General features: G+C 39.0%; 2 protein-coding genes across 5 annotated transcripts; one reads left to right on the top strand and one right to left on the bottom strand.

The window, feature by feature from the left end:
- The first annotated feature begins 866 nt into the window (after positions 1-866).
- HTATIP2 (HIV-1 Tat interactive protein 2) lies at positions 867-8,773 on the top strand. 4 transcript variants are annotated; one of them, XM_026713780.2, is made up of 6 exons: positions 867-974; positions 2,535-2,709; positions 4,244-4,351; positions 5,261-5,398; positions 6,215-6,276; positions 7,780-8,773. In XM_026713780.2, exons 2-6 carry the CDS (start codon positions 2,536-2,538, stop codon positions 7,994-7,996), a joined length of 699 nt encoding a protein of 232 aa, XP_026569565.1. In that variant the 5' UTR covers positions 867-974; position 2,535; the 3' UTR covers positions 7,997-8,773. The 4 variants fall into 4 exon arrangements, with proteins under 4 accessions (XP_026569565.1, XP_087781653.1, XP_026569567.1 ...); XM_087925527.1 differs by having other exon boundaries at positions 922-1,027; XM_026713782.2 differs by lacking the exon at positions 867-974 and adding an exon at positions 1,008-1,101.
- A 1,749-nt stretch (positions 8,774-10,522) lies between these two features.
- Positions 10,523-15,894, bottom strand: LOC113444838 (olfactory receptor 5AR1-like). Its single transcript, XM_026713732.2, has 2 exons — positions 15,887-15,894; positions 10,523-11,495 (listed from the first exon to the last, which is right to left on the bottom strand). Exons 1-2 carry the CDS (start codon positions 15,892-15,894, stop codon positions 10,523-10,525), a joined length of 981 nt encoding a protein of 326 aa, XP_026569517.1.
- Positions 15,895-16,184: the final 290 nt, after the last annotated feature.

Genomic DNA, 16,184 nt, shown 5'->3' with positions numbered 1-16,184 from the left:
CGGCTCACAACCAATGGCATTTATTTAAAACTCCCGCCGCTTAGGTGACCAATCAGAAACGTTATCTACCAATCGCTAGGCGGCAGTATCTGTCCAATAGGAATACAGTATTACGAGTATGCAAAACAAGTACATAACACCGTGTTTCTCATATAAGGCCGGGTCTTATTTTTTTTTGAGCCCCGAAAAAATGGCTAGGCTGTCTTTTCGGGGGGGCGTGACTTAATTCCCCCCCTTGCATCTTAGGGTGGACAGCGACGGCTTGGATGTTGTCCTCGGCATTGGTGGGGCACTTTGTATCAGGGTCAACGCAGGCAGCACCATATCCACGTGTGCAACAAAAATACTTCCTAACAGCAAAAAAAAAAAAAAAAAAACCACCATTCCCCCCCATTTTGCATGTTTTAATATAGGCCTTAATTTGGGAGGAGGGGCTTAATTTCATTTCATGCCTATAAAACATGCTGGGACTTCCTATTGGGGGAGGCCATATTGTTGGAGAAACAGGGTAAAAAGTTGCTACATTCATTAAATTAACTTTATGGCAGTTACAGTAGCCATCCTTGCAGATAAAAACTACAGTTCTATGCTTCATTAATTACTTGAAAAAAAAATTTCTAAATTTATCTCATTAAATTCATTGAAGCTCTCCTCTGTATGAGAGACTCTGGGTGGCTTGCAAACTCCAGGCAATCTCGGCCATAAAAGAAACATTACGGAGAGGGGAAATTCATCGGTTATTCCCAGAAAATCCAAAAAAATCAATTATTTGGAAGAGGGATATAACGTCCTTTAGGACGGTAAACCCGTTCGGAGTAAGAGCCACCAGCAGCAACAAGACCCTGGGGGGAAAAAAAAGGCGAACGCCCTTCAATCAAAGCGGCAGGACGATTCTGCGCATGCGTCCCTTTTGCGGGGAGCGGCACGCAGGAATCCGCCTCCCCCTGGGCTTCTCTCCGAGCCTTCGTTGCAAGGTGAGTGATTAGCGCTTCCACCGCTGGGACAGCCGTCAGCGAAGCCCCCTCCCGTAGGTGACCCGTCCAGACGCCTGAAATGCCACTGGCTAGGCTGGCGCGCAAACGGGGCGCGGTATTTCTGACTGTAAAGAGTTTGTTTGTTTTCTCTCTCTCTCTCTCTTTCTCTAATTAGGTTAGGTAGGACGCTTCCCACAGCAGCCCCGGGGTGGTGGTGGTGGTGGTGGTGGTATAGTTGCTGGGTGTTTTGCCTGAATGAAAATGAGAAGGACCCCGGGAAGAACAGCGAGGAGAAGGCGGAGAGAAGGGTTGTTTGCCTGGCGCGCGAGCGATATTTCCCTGCGGGCCCCCTTTCTCGCGGGGGAGGCAACGGAGTTGTCAAAGAAAGACAGCGAGGGCTCTCTTCAGTGACTTTTATTTTATTATTGTTATCCTTCTTAAAGGAAAAGTAGCTCCTTGTTTTTAATTGCAATGTGCCTGCCCTGTTGTAAATGACAGCCCGGAGCAATTTCTAGAGATGGTTGCTGAGCAACAACAACCAAGCAGCTGCAAGCTGGTGGGGAAGGATTCTGGGATATGTAGTTCAACAAGATCTAGGAAACCTCTTGGTTCTTTGGGCCCTCTTCAATGTTTTTTAAAAATTGTGTAATACAATGCTGTACATTTTGGAGAAAGATGAAAAATGTATGTTCTTCACATATGGGAAGGTAAAAGGTAGCAATTTGCTTCCAAATACACAGAATCTTATAGCTATATACTGGTTTGGACTGTTCTTATAATCTTAATATAACAGCCTACGCCAGTACAGGTAATTCTCGACTTACAACAGTTTGTTTGTGACTGTTCAAAGTTACAACAGCGTTCAAAAAAGTGACTTATGACTGTTTTTCACATTTATGACTGTTGCAGCGTCCCCATGGTCATGCGATCAAAATTCAGATGCTTGGCAACTGGTTCATATTTATGACGATTGATCACAGTTATGATCGTGTGATCAACTTTAGCAACCTTCTGACAAGCAAAGTCAATGGGGAAGTCCAATTCACTTAACAACTGTAAAGATTCATTTAACAGTGACAAAAAAAGTCATAAAATGGGGCAAAACTCAACAAATGTCTCACTTAGCAATATAAATTTTGGGCTCAATTGTGTAAGTCAAGGACTATTTGTGTATAGCTGTGATATTGCCTAGTTCATTGACAGCATAATCTTATCCTTATTTTCAGGTCATAGATCTTTCATATGGCATGCCATGATCATATGATGGCCTGGCAGTAATTATAAAAGTTGATTTTGCTTTTGGTGTAACGTATGGTTTTGCTTTGATTTGTTTTGGAAAAATTAAACACTACTTTACTCCAACAACTCTGTGTTTCCTTTTTTATTATCAGTTTTCAAATAATTGATTTCTTGTGAAGTTGAAGCTGCAATCCTGTACAGTTTTATTTGGGAGAGGAGCTGTCACTGAACCTCATAGGACTTAACATCTGCATTATGTAAAGAACTGAACTGTAAATGACATTTTTTTAAAAAAAAAATGTTGCTACTTCTTGCCAACAGTATGGCAGTTTCCAGTTCAGAAGAACAGAAGAAACAAAGCTGTTTCATCTTGGGTGCTTCTGGAGAAACTGGGAAAGAATTGCTACTTGAAATCTTAAAGCAGCAAAAATTCTCCCGAGTGACCCTCATTGGCCGCCGAAAGCTAAATTTTGAAGGGACTCTTTACAGTAATGTGGTATGAAACAAAACATTTTTAAAAAGTTTATGTTTTTATCCCCTTTCTCATTCCCTTTAGAACTGGATAGAGATTGAAAGCAGGGTCTCTCAAGACCTAATTTGCATTCTAAATGCTAACACATGGATTTTTGTTATATATTATTATAGTCATCCTCAACCTAGTGCTCAAAAAAACGTGATGTTAATCTATGCTACTTGTAAATCCAGTCTTACCTCTCAACATTCCTTGATGGTAATGTGAATGAAATATATTTATAGTCATAAATTATATGTTACATATTTTTATTTTATACTCTATAACAATAGGATACTTTACAAGTTTCTCAAAAACATAAGTAATTGAGATTATTATTCAGTACTCTATTCACTATATAAAACAGTCAAGCAATTTTAAATGCCTACCGAATAATTATTTGTTTACCAACATTTGCTTGACAACTGTCTCCAAATGGTTAAAAAAATAGAAATCTAATTATGTGGGACATAACATAGTACATAAATAATGTAAATAATATAGTGCCGTAAAGAAAACTGTCATATAAAAAAGAACTGGGGGAACCAAATTGTCTTCTTCAATCTTCTATCTGCTAGCTAGACAATAATATCCATCATACTAAGTTACTTGTATTTCAGGAGACTGGAGCCTCTTTTTATATGGTGTACCTCTTAATTTAGGTTACTGGCACTTTTATTTCAGACACTTCTATACTCCTTCTTTCAATTAAATCTAAGTGGTTTACATATAGATATAAAGAATAACAGAGTTGGAAGGGAACTTGAGGGTCTTCTAATCCAACCCCTTGCTCAAGCAGGAAACCCTATTCAGACAAATGGTTGTCTAATCTCTTCTTAAAAACCTCCAGTGTTGGAGCAGCCACAACTTCTGGAAGGAAGTCATTCCACTGATCAGTTGTTCTGTCAGGAAATTTCTCCTTAGTTCTCTTCTTGATTAGTTTCCATCCATTGCTGCTTGTCTTGCCTTCAGATGCTTTGGAAACAGACATAGATATACAAAACAATATAACAAAATATAGTAAAATGGAAAAGAACCATGTAATATATAATCAATACTGTAATACAATTTAACACAGTAATTTACCACCAATATCATTACTTATCTCAGATACATGAACTTATTCAATTCTTCAATTCTTAAATGCTCTCCAGAATAACCATAACTTAACTAGCTTCTTAAACATCAACAATGGCGGTGCTTTTCTTATTTCAGAGTATAGCTTATTCCACAAGAAGAGAGCCTAGCAGAAAACATTTGCTTCTGTCCTCCCTCTTATCACACCACATCTGGATGGAAACTTCAGCATTCCTTCTTTGCCTTGTCCAAGTTGTGCATTTTAATATGTGCATTTTATTGATTGATAATTTATCAACATGAGTTGAGATTTCGTTGTTAGTCAGGAGATGTTCTGTCTTCATTTGTTTTGAAAAGCAGGGAGACACACATATTTCATTTTCTCCATTGGAGTCTCCCGTTCTTTCTTTCATGTCTGATTTTTTTGGGTGTCTGTTTCCAGGCCCAAGAAGTTGTTGACTTTGAGAAGCTAGATGAATCTGCTGCTGCCTTCCAAGGACATGACGTAGGATTTTGCTGCTTGGGGACAAGCAGAGCCAAAGCTGGAGCGGTGAGGAGGAAAAAGGGGCTATACCTGGGTTAAGGAGGAATTGAAAAAGGTGGAAGATTGAGAGGAAGTTAAGAGGTATAAAATATATTCTAGAGTGAAATTTGCTGGTAAGTCAGATTCCATAGATTGTTTCAGTCTTTCCCAATTTGGCATTCTCCAACTATATTAGACTATAGTTTGGGTTACTCTGGGGACTGATTGTAATTGGACTTCAATATACCTGGAGGAACCAAACTGGAAAAGGTAAGTTCCTTGGGATCTGTGAGACAGAAGATTGAAGTGGGTGCTTGGCATTTTGAGGGAATGAGATGGCCTGATGAGGAACAGGTGTGAAGACTTTAGATTAAGTTGGACTCTTCTCTGTTTCTTCCAAGGAGCTAGAAGTATATATCACCGTAGCTTAGCTTTTGCCCATGGTAGCCAAATTTGCATGCCATCTTTTCCAAATTTCATAGTTAAGGCGGAATTTTATCCAAGTCACCCAAATTGGCTGTTTACAAGTTCAATTTTTTTAGAGTTATCTTGCACCTCTGATGAACCAAAGGTTGCACTTAATTTGAGTGCATAAGAAAGGTGGAGGAGGATCCAACACATCAAAAAATAAATTTGATCTCAGTTAATTTGCATTTATATTTACATTTCATTAAGCATGAATATAATGTTATTTTCTGATCAGCATGTGTTTAATTTTTTTCCTTTTTTTCCGCATTAAAATTAATATCAATTTTTGAGGTGCCTGATTGTCATAAACATGGTTTTGGAGATGAAACAGCCCTGAAGTCTCAGGTTGGATAATTCCTTATATGTCGTTTCTTGATACGTCAAATAGGCTCTAACTTATTCCAGGTCATTGGAAAGGCGAGACTTTTTCAAATACATAAATGCTATTTTCTCTACTTATAAATACAGGATGGATTTGTGCGTGTTGACCGTGATTATGTTGAACATGCAGCAAAGCTAGCCAAAGCTGGTGGCTGCCACCACTTTATCCTAGAGTCCAGCAGAGGTGCGGATAGCTCTAGCAGCTTCCTTTATCTGAAGACCAAGGTATGTCTGATGGGCTGCAAAATGAGATAAGCAATGGGTGAGGGAACCACCTGGTTTTAGAGTTCTCCTTAGGTGAGTCCCTAGAAGCCCAGGTTCTGTTTAATCTTGATATACGAAATGCCAGATCTTCCATTCTACTGCCATTTGGGATTAGATAGAGAAAGAGGCTTCTTATTTAATGTATCCTCCAAGGAGGCCATGATTATATACTTGTTTTTTACTCTACTCTTAATTTAAGCCTGAGGAAAACTCCCTGTGAGATAGTTTGGCAGAGCTGGGTGTTGAATTTGAGTTTTCCCAAGCATAGACTACGACTCTAATTCCATATTAGGCAACCTGATGCCTTCTAGATACATTCAGTGACAAGCCTCAATAGCCCCAATTAATATTGCTTCAGCAGAGGAAGCAAGTCCCTTCTAGAAAAATGGCTCCAGGAGATACTATTATTTATTACAACTGTTATTTCATGTTGTTCAAGTAATATGTGCAAAAGAAAATGCTGCACTATGACCTGCAGCATAATGTAGGTGCCAATACTTTTTCACGAGAAAGGTGTTTCTTGGCTGAGGATCTGTGGTTTTTCAAATTCTAGCCATTACAGAGCCTGCAGGTTACTTTCTATCTGCAGCTTATAATTCTAAGAGTGAAACCTGATAGTGCTTAAGAATAGGAGGTAAATCTCCTCTGTCAAATGAGGATTTTCAGGATTCCTTCCTTCTGCCTTATTTGATGTGTATACTTTTCAGCTTCTGTGTACTTCTATGAACAAGACAGAGATTTCATCCAATGAAGGTTGTTTTTTCCTTCCCTCTTTAGGGTGAAGTAGAAAACAGGATTAAAGCACTTGAATTTGACCGATTCTCCATATTTAGACCAGCGTAAGTATATTGTATTTGTGAATCATGAATCTGAGGGAAGGACAGACTATCAGTAGATGGGCATGTTGAAAGATGCTCATTCCATCACATAGGAAATTGTATTAGTTGTGAGTGTTGCTGATTAGTTAAGAAGTTTCTTGTGACAAAATTAGTTAATTGATTCAACTGCTCATTTAGTTGTTGCTTAAAAAATTCATAATCTTACCTCTTGTGGGTTGTTAAAGAGTATAAGAATATATCAAATGAGCAGCATAGATGTAGAAAGGTTACATTGCAATGTATCCGATTTCAAAATGTTGCTTTGATCTCTAACTATGGAAGTATGAGTATACTTCCATTCACACATGGTTAGAAAAATTGGTCAAGACTAATACCAGTGATGATTTGAGTAGATTTGAGAATTTAATCCACAGGCATTATTTATGCAGAGTCAGATTCAAAAGCTAATTTTGTATATAATTGTGGGTGCCGTCCAAGCTACAATGCTGTGAAGCAGATTAATGTGCAAATGAGTAAGTGAATGAGTGGCTACCCTGTTTTGTTTTTTATTGATGAGCAGAAATTTAAGCACTGGCCCTTCCAAAATTTGGCAAATCCAAAATTCATATTCACATCATACTGCAGGTCACAGAGAATCATTTTCTTTCACCTGTGGTTGTTCAACATATTATTTGAACCACACAGACTAATAGAAGGAATTAACAACAGCCTCTCTCAGGGCCATTGCTTTCTAACTGAACTGAATAGGCAGCTATCATGGTGTGGCTGTCCTTTTCCAGCCTGAACAGGTATCTGTGCCCTACTGAAACACAATCTAGTTAAATACGGTTTCTCTATAGTTGGTTAGTTTTGGCACTCCCAGCAACAGATGTTGTCTTCTCAAGAGGTCTTATTTCTTCACCATCTCTCTGGTCTTGAACGCACCCCATTTCCCAATCTTGAAGAAAAAGAAGTAAAATCAACCAGTAAACTGCCGAGTGCACACAGGATTTTTTTCTGTTTGCCAGTAGTGTACAGATTTAAATGTTTTACAATAAAGCAGGGCATAATTTTTCAACAAACCTCTTAGAGCTTTATTGAAATCTGCTTTTTTCCCCTCTTATACAACCAAGGCAATGCATTGGAATATTTCCATTCATACAAATGAGCCAATATATTGCTCTGGGACAAAAATCAATTCAGCTAGAAGCACCATCCTAAGTATTAGTACCATATAATGTTACACTTGTAATCAAATGTTTAGTATATTGTATTGATAGGTAAGCAAATTTTACTGAATATTGTATCAATAACCAACAGTAACTCATTATAATGATGTATTTCATGTATTAAAACCCACTATTCCTATCTCATTCCCCTGTGGTTTGCTTCGCGATTATCTTACTTCACACTTTTTTGTTGCAAATAAAAAAATATTACCTTCTTGTTGCTGCTATGTTGAGCAACACAATCCTCATATATAACTAAGAAAAAATAAGTTCCTTTTCTGCCTCCCTTTCCTAGGGTGCTGCTATGTGATCGCCAGGAGTCTCGGCCTGGAGAATGGGTGGCCAGGAAAGTCCTAGGAGTGGTAGCCCATTTCTTTCCCACATATATGACTATTCCTACCACGACAGTGGCCCGAGCAATGGCCAATATTGCAGTGATGCCAGCAAAAGATGGGCAGAAAGTGGAGGTGCTGGAAAATGCAGCCATCCATGCCCTTGGTCAGTCAAAGTAATTAACGGAGAAGGAGGGATGTGTTTTGGATAGCTTTATAATAAAGGGGTTTCACTGATTACCCCAAGACAAGCTTTACTCATATATTTTTATACTTTGGAGGATCTCTGAATAATCAATAGCTATGAATTGCATTTGACATGATTGTTGCATCAGAAGCATGTGATGCCAAAATAACTTTTAAAAAAGCCTTAATGTCATTGGTGCTGTTTCTGAAGCTTTAAACATATCCTGCCTCTTAATAAAATTAATTAATTAATTAGCAATGGAATTGTGTATGGCCTGTTGATTCAACGCTAACATGCTAAAAGTTCAACTTAAAAATGCATTGTGGAATGAAAGAAGATTTAAACTTTATTATGGTCAAAATCCAGGAATATCAAGCAGAATGCAAAAACATTTACCCAGTATATTTTTACCCATATATTTTATAGGAAATGTTAGGACGAATTTAGGTTAATCCCATTTCAGGCCTTATATGCTGTTGCAGAGATTGGCTTATTTGTTGCCTAGGTGCCTGTCTAATACACCAATCCCTCATTTAGTGACCAAGTTCCATTAAACAAAATGGTCATTAAGTAAACACATGACTTACTTGAGAGAAGAAAGAAAGAGATGCTACAAAGTCCACTACTTGCTGCCATCTAAAATTCTCATATTGTTATACCAATGTTACTCTCACTCTGATAGGGTTTGTTGTCAGGTGCACAAAAATTGTAAATGGGTTGCCTTGTGATGAAATAGGTGGCAAATAAATTTAATAAACAAATGTAAAAAATAGTGGAAAAAATATTTTAATTGCCATTGTATTTGTGAACGATCACCAAGGCAGACGCTAAGCATAGAATGGAGATAGTAAAAAGATCAAATGATTGTGTTTTGTAGATCAAGGAAAATATTGATTTTAAAAGGTTTTAAGTCCCAAAGGTTCTTTTGAAAGAAGCAACTGGACTTTCCTCAAAGACGTTTCACTTCTTATCCAAGGAGAAGCTCTAACAAACTGAAGAAGCTTCTTTGATAAGAAGCGAAATGTCTTCAAAGAAAAACCAGAAAGTCCAGTTGCCTCTTGAAAAAGCACCTTTGGGACAACCATGGCCTGGAGGGCTGAGAATCTCCATAGATAAAAGGTTTTAAGCTTCACATCCCTATAATATCATGGCTAAATGTTTTGCTTATACCTGATCTGCCCAGACAAGTTCACTCCTGCCAGAAAAAATAGATGTCAAACTATATTAGGTAAGCTACACTTCACAATTCATATCACAGAGCAGATCATTTCTCCTATCTCATTAACCACATCATCACCACTCCTGCCAATGTGATCTTCTTTGACTATATCAAGTATCAAATATTTCAAAACTTCTGAATGCGAATGCAGGCTGTTTGATTGACATGTTCTGTTGTTAGTTCCCTGCCGTATTCCTATCCCAGTCTGCATGGAACAAATATAAAAATGACTGATACATCATGGATCAGGTAGAGATTTGGATTCATTAACATTATTAAAGTAACCTTACATCAATGCTGGTGATTTAAGGTTTTATTCCATAGACTTAGAAAGAGATAAGTCTTCATTACTTGGAAAAATCAGGACCCTGTAGCCTCATTTCCCTCCATTCATTTGAAAGAGTCCTACCTGCCAACCATGACAGCATTTCAAGATCAAAGAAGGAATCTCAGCTGAGCACAGAGAGGTGAAAGAGAAGTTGAGAAGGATCTGACTGTAGAGGACATAGGGAATAATAGCCTTGAAGGACAGGAAGAAGAGCTGCTAACGAGGCAATGGTCAGATAAGGGGCTTGAGCCCGGACCAAGAAAATAACTCGAGAAAACGTCTCAGACAAGCCCCTCCCTTGTTCATTGAAAAAATAAAGTGAGGGAAGAAAAAGCATATTCAGTTGTGCAAGATTTTGTTACCATAGCTGTTAAACTGAAAGTATATGACTATATGCAATCGGTTTCTTATTTGGACTGTATTGTTGGACACACTGGCTGAAATAAGCGAGATGTTGTTGGAGCTGAAAGTGTTTCCACTGAGCTGAATTTGAATAGAGTTCAAAGGCTGCCAGCTCAAAGACAACCTAAGATTGGCTTTGATGCCTTCCTGGAAAGGAGTGTGTGACAGTAAGTCATAATAGGAGGAACCCTCAGGATTAAATTCCTGTAGAGGAATCAACAGCAGCCTCTCCCAGAGCCATTGCATTTGTATTTTATCCAATTCCATTTTAAATTGTTTTTATCAGATTTTAGTAATAATTTGTGTCTGAAACTGCAGATATGGCCCAAGGGCTAATCAATAAAGTAAAGTAAATTCCTACAAAGCCCTGTAAAATCCAAGCCTCAGCAAACTTTCAGAAATAAGAAGTCTAATTCTTCGCCATTTGCATATGGACTGTAGGGACCCTGAATAAACAAAGATGAAGGGGAGAGGCAATCCACTAACTGGTTCATGAGACTTTTCTCACTATGCTTGAGACTGTCATAAGACAAACTTATGACTGATGTTCAACCATTTCCATCTTCCAAGTTACCTCATGGCCAGGATCTTCCTGCTGAACAGATGTTTCATGGCCTCTTTTACATCTTTGTTCCTCAGGCTGTAGATGACTGGATTCAGAAGAGGAATCACTAGAGTATAAAATAGAGAGACCACTTTGTCTTGATCTTGTGATCCATCCTTGTTCCTTGGTTGGGCATACATGAAGATGGCAGTACCATAGAAGAGGCTCAGAGCAGTCAGGTGGGAAGAGCAAGTGGAGAGGGCCTTTTGTCGTCCTTGGGTTGAGTGGCTCCAGAGGACATTCCACAAGACTCGGAGATAAGAAACAGAAATGGTGGTGATGGTTGCTATGGCAATAACAGTTGTGGAAACAAAAAGGATTACTTCAGAAAGCTGAGTGTCAGAGCAAGACAGCTTCAAGACAGCAGGGATATCACAGAAGAAATGGTTGATATGGTTTGGCCCACAATAGGACAACCGGAAAGCTCCACTAGTTTGGATGATGGAGCCCACTAAACCACAACTGTAAGCCCCCAGCACAAGGCAAATGCAATTCTTGTGAGTCATGAGTGAGGTATAGGTCAATGGGTGGCAAATGGCCAGGAAACGATCATAGGCCATGGCTGCCAGGAGAAAACATTCGGTTGTCACCAGAGTAGTAAAACAAAACATTTGAGCTGCACAAGATGGAAGGGAAATGTAAGCCTTGCCCTGTTGCAGCTGAGCCTCCAGTGCCTTGGGTGCAATGACTGAGGAATAGCAAAGATCCAAGAGAGAGAGGTTGCTGAGGAAGAAGTACATTGGAGTGTGCAGACGCTGTTCAGTTCTGATCAAGATGACCATCCACCCATTGCCCAGTACTATAAGTACATACAAGAGAAGGAAAATGCTGGAGTACAGAGGATTCAATTCCGGTTTCTCTGTAAAGCCCAGGAGGATGAAAGTGGTCACAGTGCTTCTATTTTCACCCTCTGAGGAACTGTGGCTGTGCCTATAAGATCTTCAGATGAAACCATAGACACAAACCATCACAATAAATAGGCATAAGATTAAAAGTAACTGCAAAACTTAAAATACTAACTAAGACACTTCCATAAAAGAAGGTGGAAGGAAAGCAGAAGCATTGGTAGATTTGTTTATGTAAGTATTAAATTGCCCATACATACACACACATGCCCAGAGATGCATACACACAAGCCAGAAAGCAAACAAGACACCATCAGTGCAATCCCTTATCTCTCTACAGCAGGGGTTCCCAACCCCCGAGCCATGGACTGGTACCAAGCCATGCAAGCTTGTGAAGCTTCACACATGCATGTGTGGGATTTAGACAGCATGTGAAATCATGATGCCACCACCACCGATCCATGGAAAAAAAATTTCCATGGAACTGGTCCCCGGTGCCCCAAAAGGTTGGGGGCTGCTGGTCTACAAGTAGTCTTCAATTTAATGATCACAATTGGACCTGGAATTTCCATCCTTAAGCGATTCATTGTAAAGTCCGACATCATCGCTTCACAAACGCAATCCTGGCAGTGCCAGTAGCCATTGTAACACCAGATGAACAGGTCATTCAGTGGGAAGCAGGAAGTTGAGGGACTCCCAAAGGAGTGCAGGGGTGCCACAGGTGGGGTGGGGAAGTCCTGGGAGGCTCAGTGCAGGCTGCGCATGGGTTGGGGGTGCCACAGTGTGATACAAGCTTAGGGAATCCAGGGACAGACAGTGCGAGGTACATGCAGGCATGTATACGAGTGCAAGAAGCTCAGTGAAAGAACGCACTGCAGCTCAGGGACTTCCTAGGGTATTGCAGCTCTGAAGCCTCTGAGTCACCATGCAGCACTAAATTTCAGCCACCCCCATCCAGAAGCTCAATGCAAAGCTGTGGTGCTCTGGGAAGCTGCTGCATCTCAGGAAGCATCAAAGGGCTACTTGATGCACTGTGGCTCTGGATCCACAAGAAGCCCCCAAGCTACACCATAGTGTAAAGCCCAGGCCCAGTATCACAGGGAAAGGGGGATCCTTGTACTTCTATGCAGTGGTGGGATTCAAAAAATTTACTATCGGTTCCCTGGGCGTGGCTTGGTGAGTGTGGCAGGAGAAACATACTGTAAAATCTCCAGTCAAAGATGGTATTTGCCGGTTCTCTGAACTACTCGAAATTTCCGTTATCAGTTCCCCAGAACTGGTCAGAACCTGCTGAATACCATTTCTGGTTCTATGGCATTTTGGGTCTGCAAGAAGCCCCTTGGGCTGCAGTGCAGTGCAGTGCAGTGCAAAGGCCAGCCCCAGCTCAGCAGTAGAAAGCAAAAGGATTTAATAAAGATATAAATCTACCTATTAGAATGGCATATCAATTTGAAGGTTTAAGTCAATACTAAAATAAGTAAAATCTTAAAGCTATAGTAATCAGCTGTAATAAAGACAATTCAAACTGTAAGTTATAGACCGTGGTTTTAAAAACTACCATAATTTCTGTTTTTCAGATATGAAATTAGTTTTGACACCAGCACATGCCTCTATAATTTAATGAACAATTCTTCTGCAGAAAGGATCATTCATAATTTCCAATAAGAAGCATAAAGAATCCTAGCAGTTGTTACCATGTAAAAATTTAGTTCTGTATTCTCTATAGGAACATTCATATTAATAATATTTAACTTAAAAAATTAGCAAGCTGAGAAGAGAAACTCACATTTAAATTTTGTTTCATTCTCTGACCAATCATTTTTCAAAATCACTGGGTTTATCACTAACTGGTATGAAAAAGTGATTCAACATGATTGTTACATTTCCAAATTGTATAATGAATTGCCTATTTTCACAATTAACAGTAGAGTAATAGATAGAACACCTTATACCATTTTCTCTATGTGCAGTATTGTAATGGACAGAAGGAATGGCCTTGGGGGACAGGAAGAAAAGTTGCTGCCAAAAACAGTCTGATAAAAGAAACTTGAGCCCAGAGCAGAACTAGAACCTAACAACACGTCCTAGACAAGATCCTCCCTGCTTCTTATGAAGACAAAGGGAGGAGGGGGAAGCACATTTCAGACTTGCAAGGTGCTGTTATTATAACCTTATAAAAAAAATAATATTACCTTGCATGATTTTGGTTTCCAAATCTGGTCTACTATGAATGGCTCACAAATATTGTCTGCAAATTTGATAGTTGATTTGATAGTTTGATAGTTGAGCATTGATGCTCCCATTGTTGCCTATCAATTATTCTATTTAAAACTATGCATCCACTTAAAAAATTATATAGTCTTTCTGATCTGTTCTTCACCAGCAACTCATCCATGTAGGTGTAAAGTTTAAAATGTAAGTCTACAAACTTTGGCATTACTTTATAACAGGGATCTTCAACCCCAGTCTGTGGTCCAGCACCAGTCTGCAGCATGCCAGAAACCGGGCCACACAAACAAGCGAAACCCCATCCTTTGAACGCAGGCAGCATATGAAACCACGCCCCCTCTAGTCCATGGAAAAACCTCTCTCTATGGTACCAGTTCTTGGTGCCCCAAAAATTGGGGGCTATTGCTGTAAAACATAATACTTGTCATTCTATTCTAAGCAGGTCTTGTATCATTTTCATTTTCCATTGCAAATAGTTTGCTAAATTTTGCCGTTGTAGTCCTGGAGAGGCTTTGGAAACCCCAGCCTCAGTTCCAACTTGCTCCAAGTTAAGACTCCAGATCTGTGGCTGCCTTTATAGACTCTGTCTCCAGTACCCAGGAGGAAAAAGTATACTAAGCCAAGTTTGCATCTTAAGTTTAATAATATTTTCTAAATGATGTTACTGTATAATAATAAATAAGTAAATGCTCAGCTCCCTCCAATCATCCCGACTCTACCACAAATTAAGGGATTACAGGGTTATATAAAAGGGAGTTACTGTATAATAGATATGCCAAAATAATTATGCATTTAGGTGGAAAAAAAACACCTAAAAGCTGTTTATCAAGTCTGAATTATTTTATGTGTATGTGTAACTAAGAATCAGGTATTTATTTATTTATAGATCAGGTAGTTTATTTATTTATACAATATCTTTGCCACCCATCTCATATCCAACGACTCGATGCAGTTTGCCACACAAATAATACAGTGAGGAGGACTAGGAAACTAATAGACTCCATTTTAAACTGGTATTTTGCAATCTACACATTGTTTACCAGAAAGGCTGCCAAAGGGGTAAATAGATGACAAGGGCAATCCAACAATGCTTCTAGCCATGCTGAGCCCTCTGTTTTTGCCTGCCCCATAAGGCCAAATGAAACGGTAGCAGCATGGCAAGAAGCCTTGCTATGTTTGGGTCAGGTTGGAAAGAGGTTTGATTATTTTAAGGAAATGAATTACATATAGCATTTGCTAACTTTTAGTAGACATGATTGGTATTTTAAGATAGCAGAAAGGAACGCAGCTCCAGAATTTCGGCTCCTCCTCCCTGCTTTCGTGCCTTTCACTTTGATTTCAGCTCCTCTCCTATTTTGGCTCCAGATTTTGAGCCAGCTTCACAGCCCAATCCTTCCTTCCTTCCATTCCTTCTGTTGGGAGGTTTTGTGGAATATTTTCCCAAATCCAGTTATCATCCTTTTTCTACCTCTTGATTTCGTTCCAGTGAAAGGTAAAAATGAAAGAACCAGGGATGATATAGGTAAAAATTGTGCAGCATACTGAATAAATGCCATACAGTTACTTTTCTACTCTACTGATTTCTTGAAACTCTTATGAATCACAGTTGTTAGAATTTGTTTTGAATGATTGGCAGTGGCAACTCACACAAACCCACTGAGTAGGGAGAGGATCTGTTGTGGATCATTTCAGATCAGTAGTCCTACAAGACTTCACCAGCTTATAAAACCTAGGGTGGGTTTAATTCAATAAATTTAAATTTAACAAAAATATATTTCTGGATCTGATTCCAACAAGAAGAAAAATTACCTATTCCAGCTTCAGAGTTGATATTTCTCTCCTATTTGGGGGCGGGGGGTTCACGTTCAAAATTAAATGAGGCTTTAGTTCTAGCAGGTTGAAACCTGCTCAATTTTTGATATGTTCTTATATATCTTGTTTCCACTTTTAATAAATCCAATCAATAGCAAGGCTGTGAGAGGAATGAAGCTTTTTGGTTATGGTAAAGGAGAAACCTTTTTACAGAAAATCTGACTGGTTCCTGTGTCCTCCCAGAAACTATAGGATTGCATTCTTAACTGGCTTTTGTTTGATTGATTTAAAGTCAGTTTCTTGTAATAAATATCAAGACTGGCTTTCAAAAGCAAACTGGAAAGATTTAACATTTTAAAAATCATTTTTGAATTTTAATAATGCATAACATTAATAACACATTCCAGCTAAGCTCTGTAAGATAAAGTTGTTTTAATGACTCACCTGTCCATGATTTCTCATTGAATGTTTATCAGCCAGCCGTAAAAGAAGAATCATGAGATCACTGATGGCAAGGAACAAAGGGGACAGGTGGGAGGATGTCACCATTTGAGAAGATAATGATGCTAATTTGGGAAATATAGAATGTTTCACCATTCAGCACTGACATTTTAGAAGTTTTCACATATATTAATGGATTTTAAAAAAAAATAGTGTGCACATTCTTGAGTTTCTATTGAGGATGGTTTGTTTTATTTCCATGAACTATTCTTCAAACATTTTACCTCAGAATAAGACTTTT

The sequence above is a fragment of the Pseudonaja textilis genome, chromosome 2 (genome assembly GCF_049901715.1).
Source record: "Pseudonaja textilis isolate UNSWEBS1 chromosome 2, rPseTex1.2, whole genome shotgun sequence".
Classification (NCBI taxonomy): Eukaryota; Metazoa; Chordata; class Lepidosauria; order Squamata; family Elapidae; genus Pseudonaja; species Pseudonaja textilis.
Note: the sequence above shows the minus strand (reverse complement) of the source record. Positions and strands in the feature narration are given on the sequence as shown.

Excerpts from the sequence above, each read along its gene's own strand:
- HTATIP2 (XM_026713778.2), top strand. The coding sequence starts at position 1,602 with ATGTTTTTTAAAAATTGTGTAATACAATGCTGTACATTTTGGAGAAAG. Across the intron at positions 2,710-4,243 it reads GGACTCTTTACAGTAATGTG|GCCCAAGAAGTTGTTGACTT; the intron begins GTATGAAACAAA and ends GTCTGTTTCCAG. Across the intron at positions 4,352-5,260 it reads GCAGAGCCAAAGCTGGAGCG|GATGGATTTGTGCGTGTTGA; the intron begins GTGAGGAGGAAA and ends TTATAAATACAG.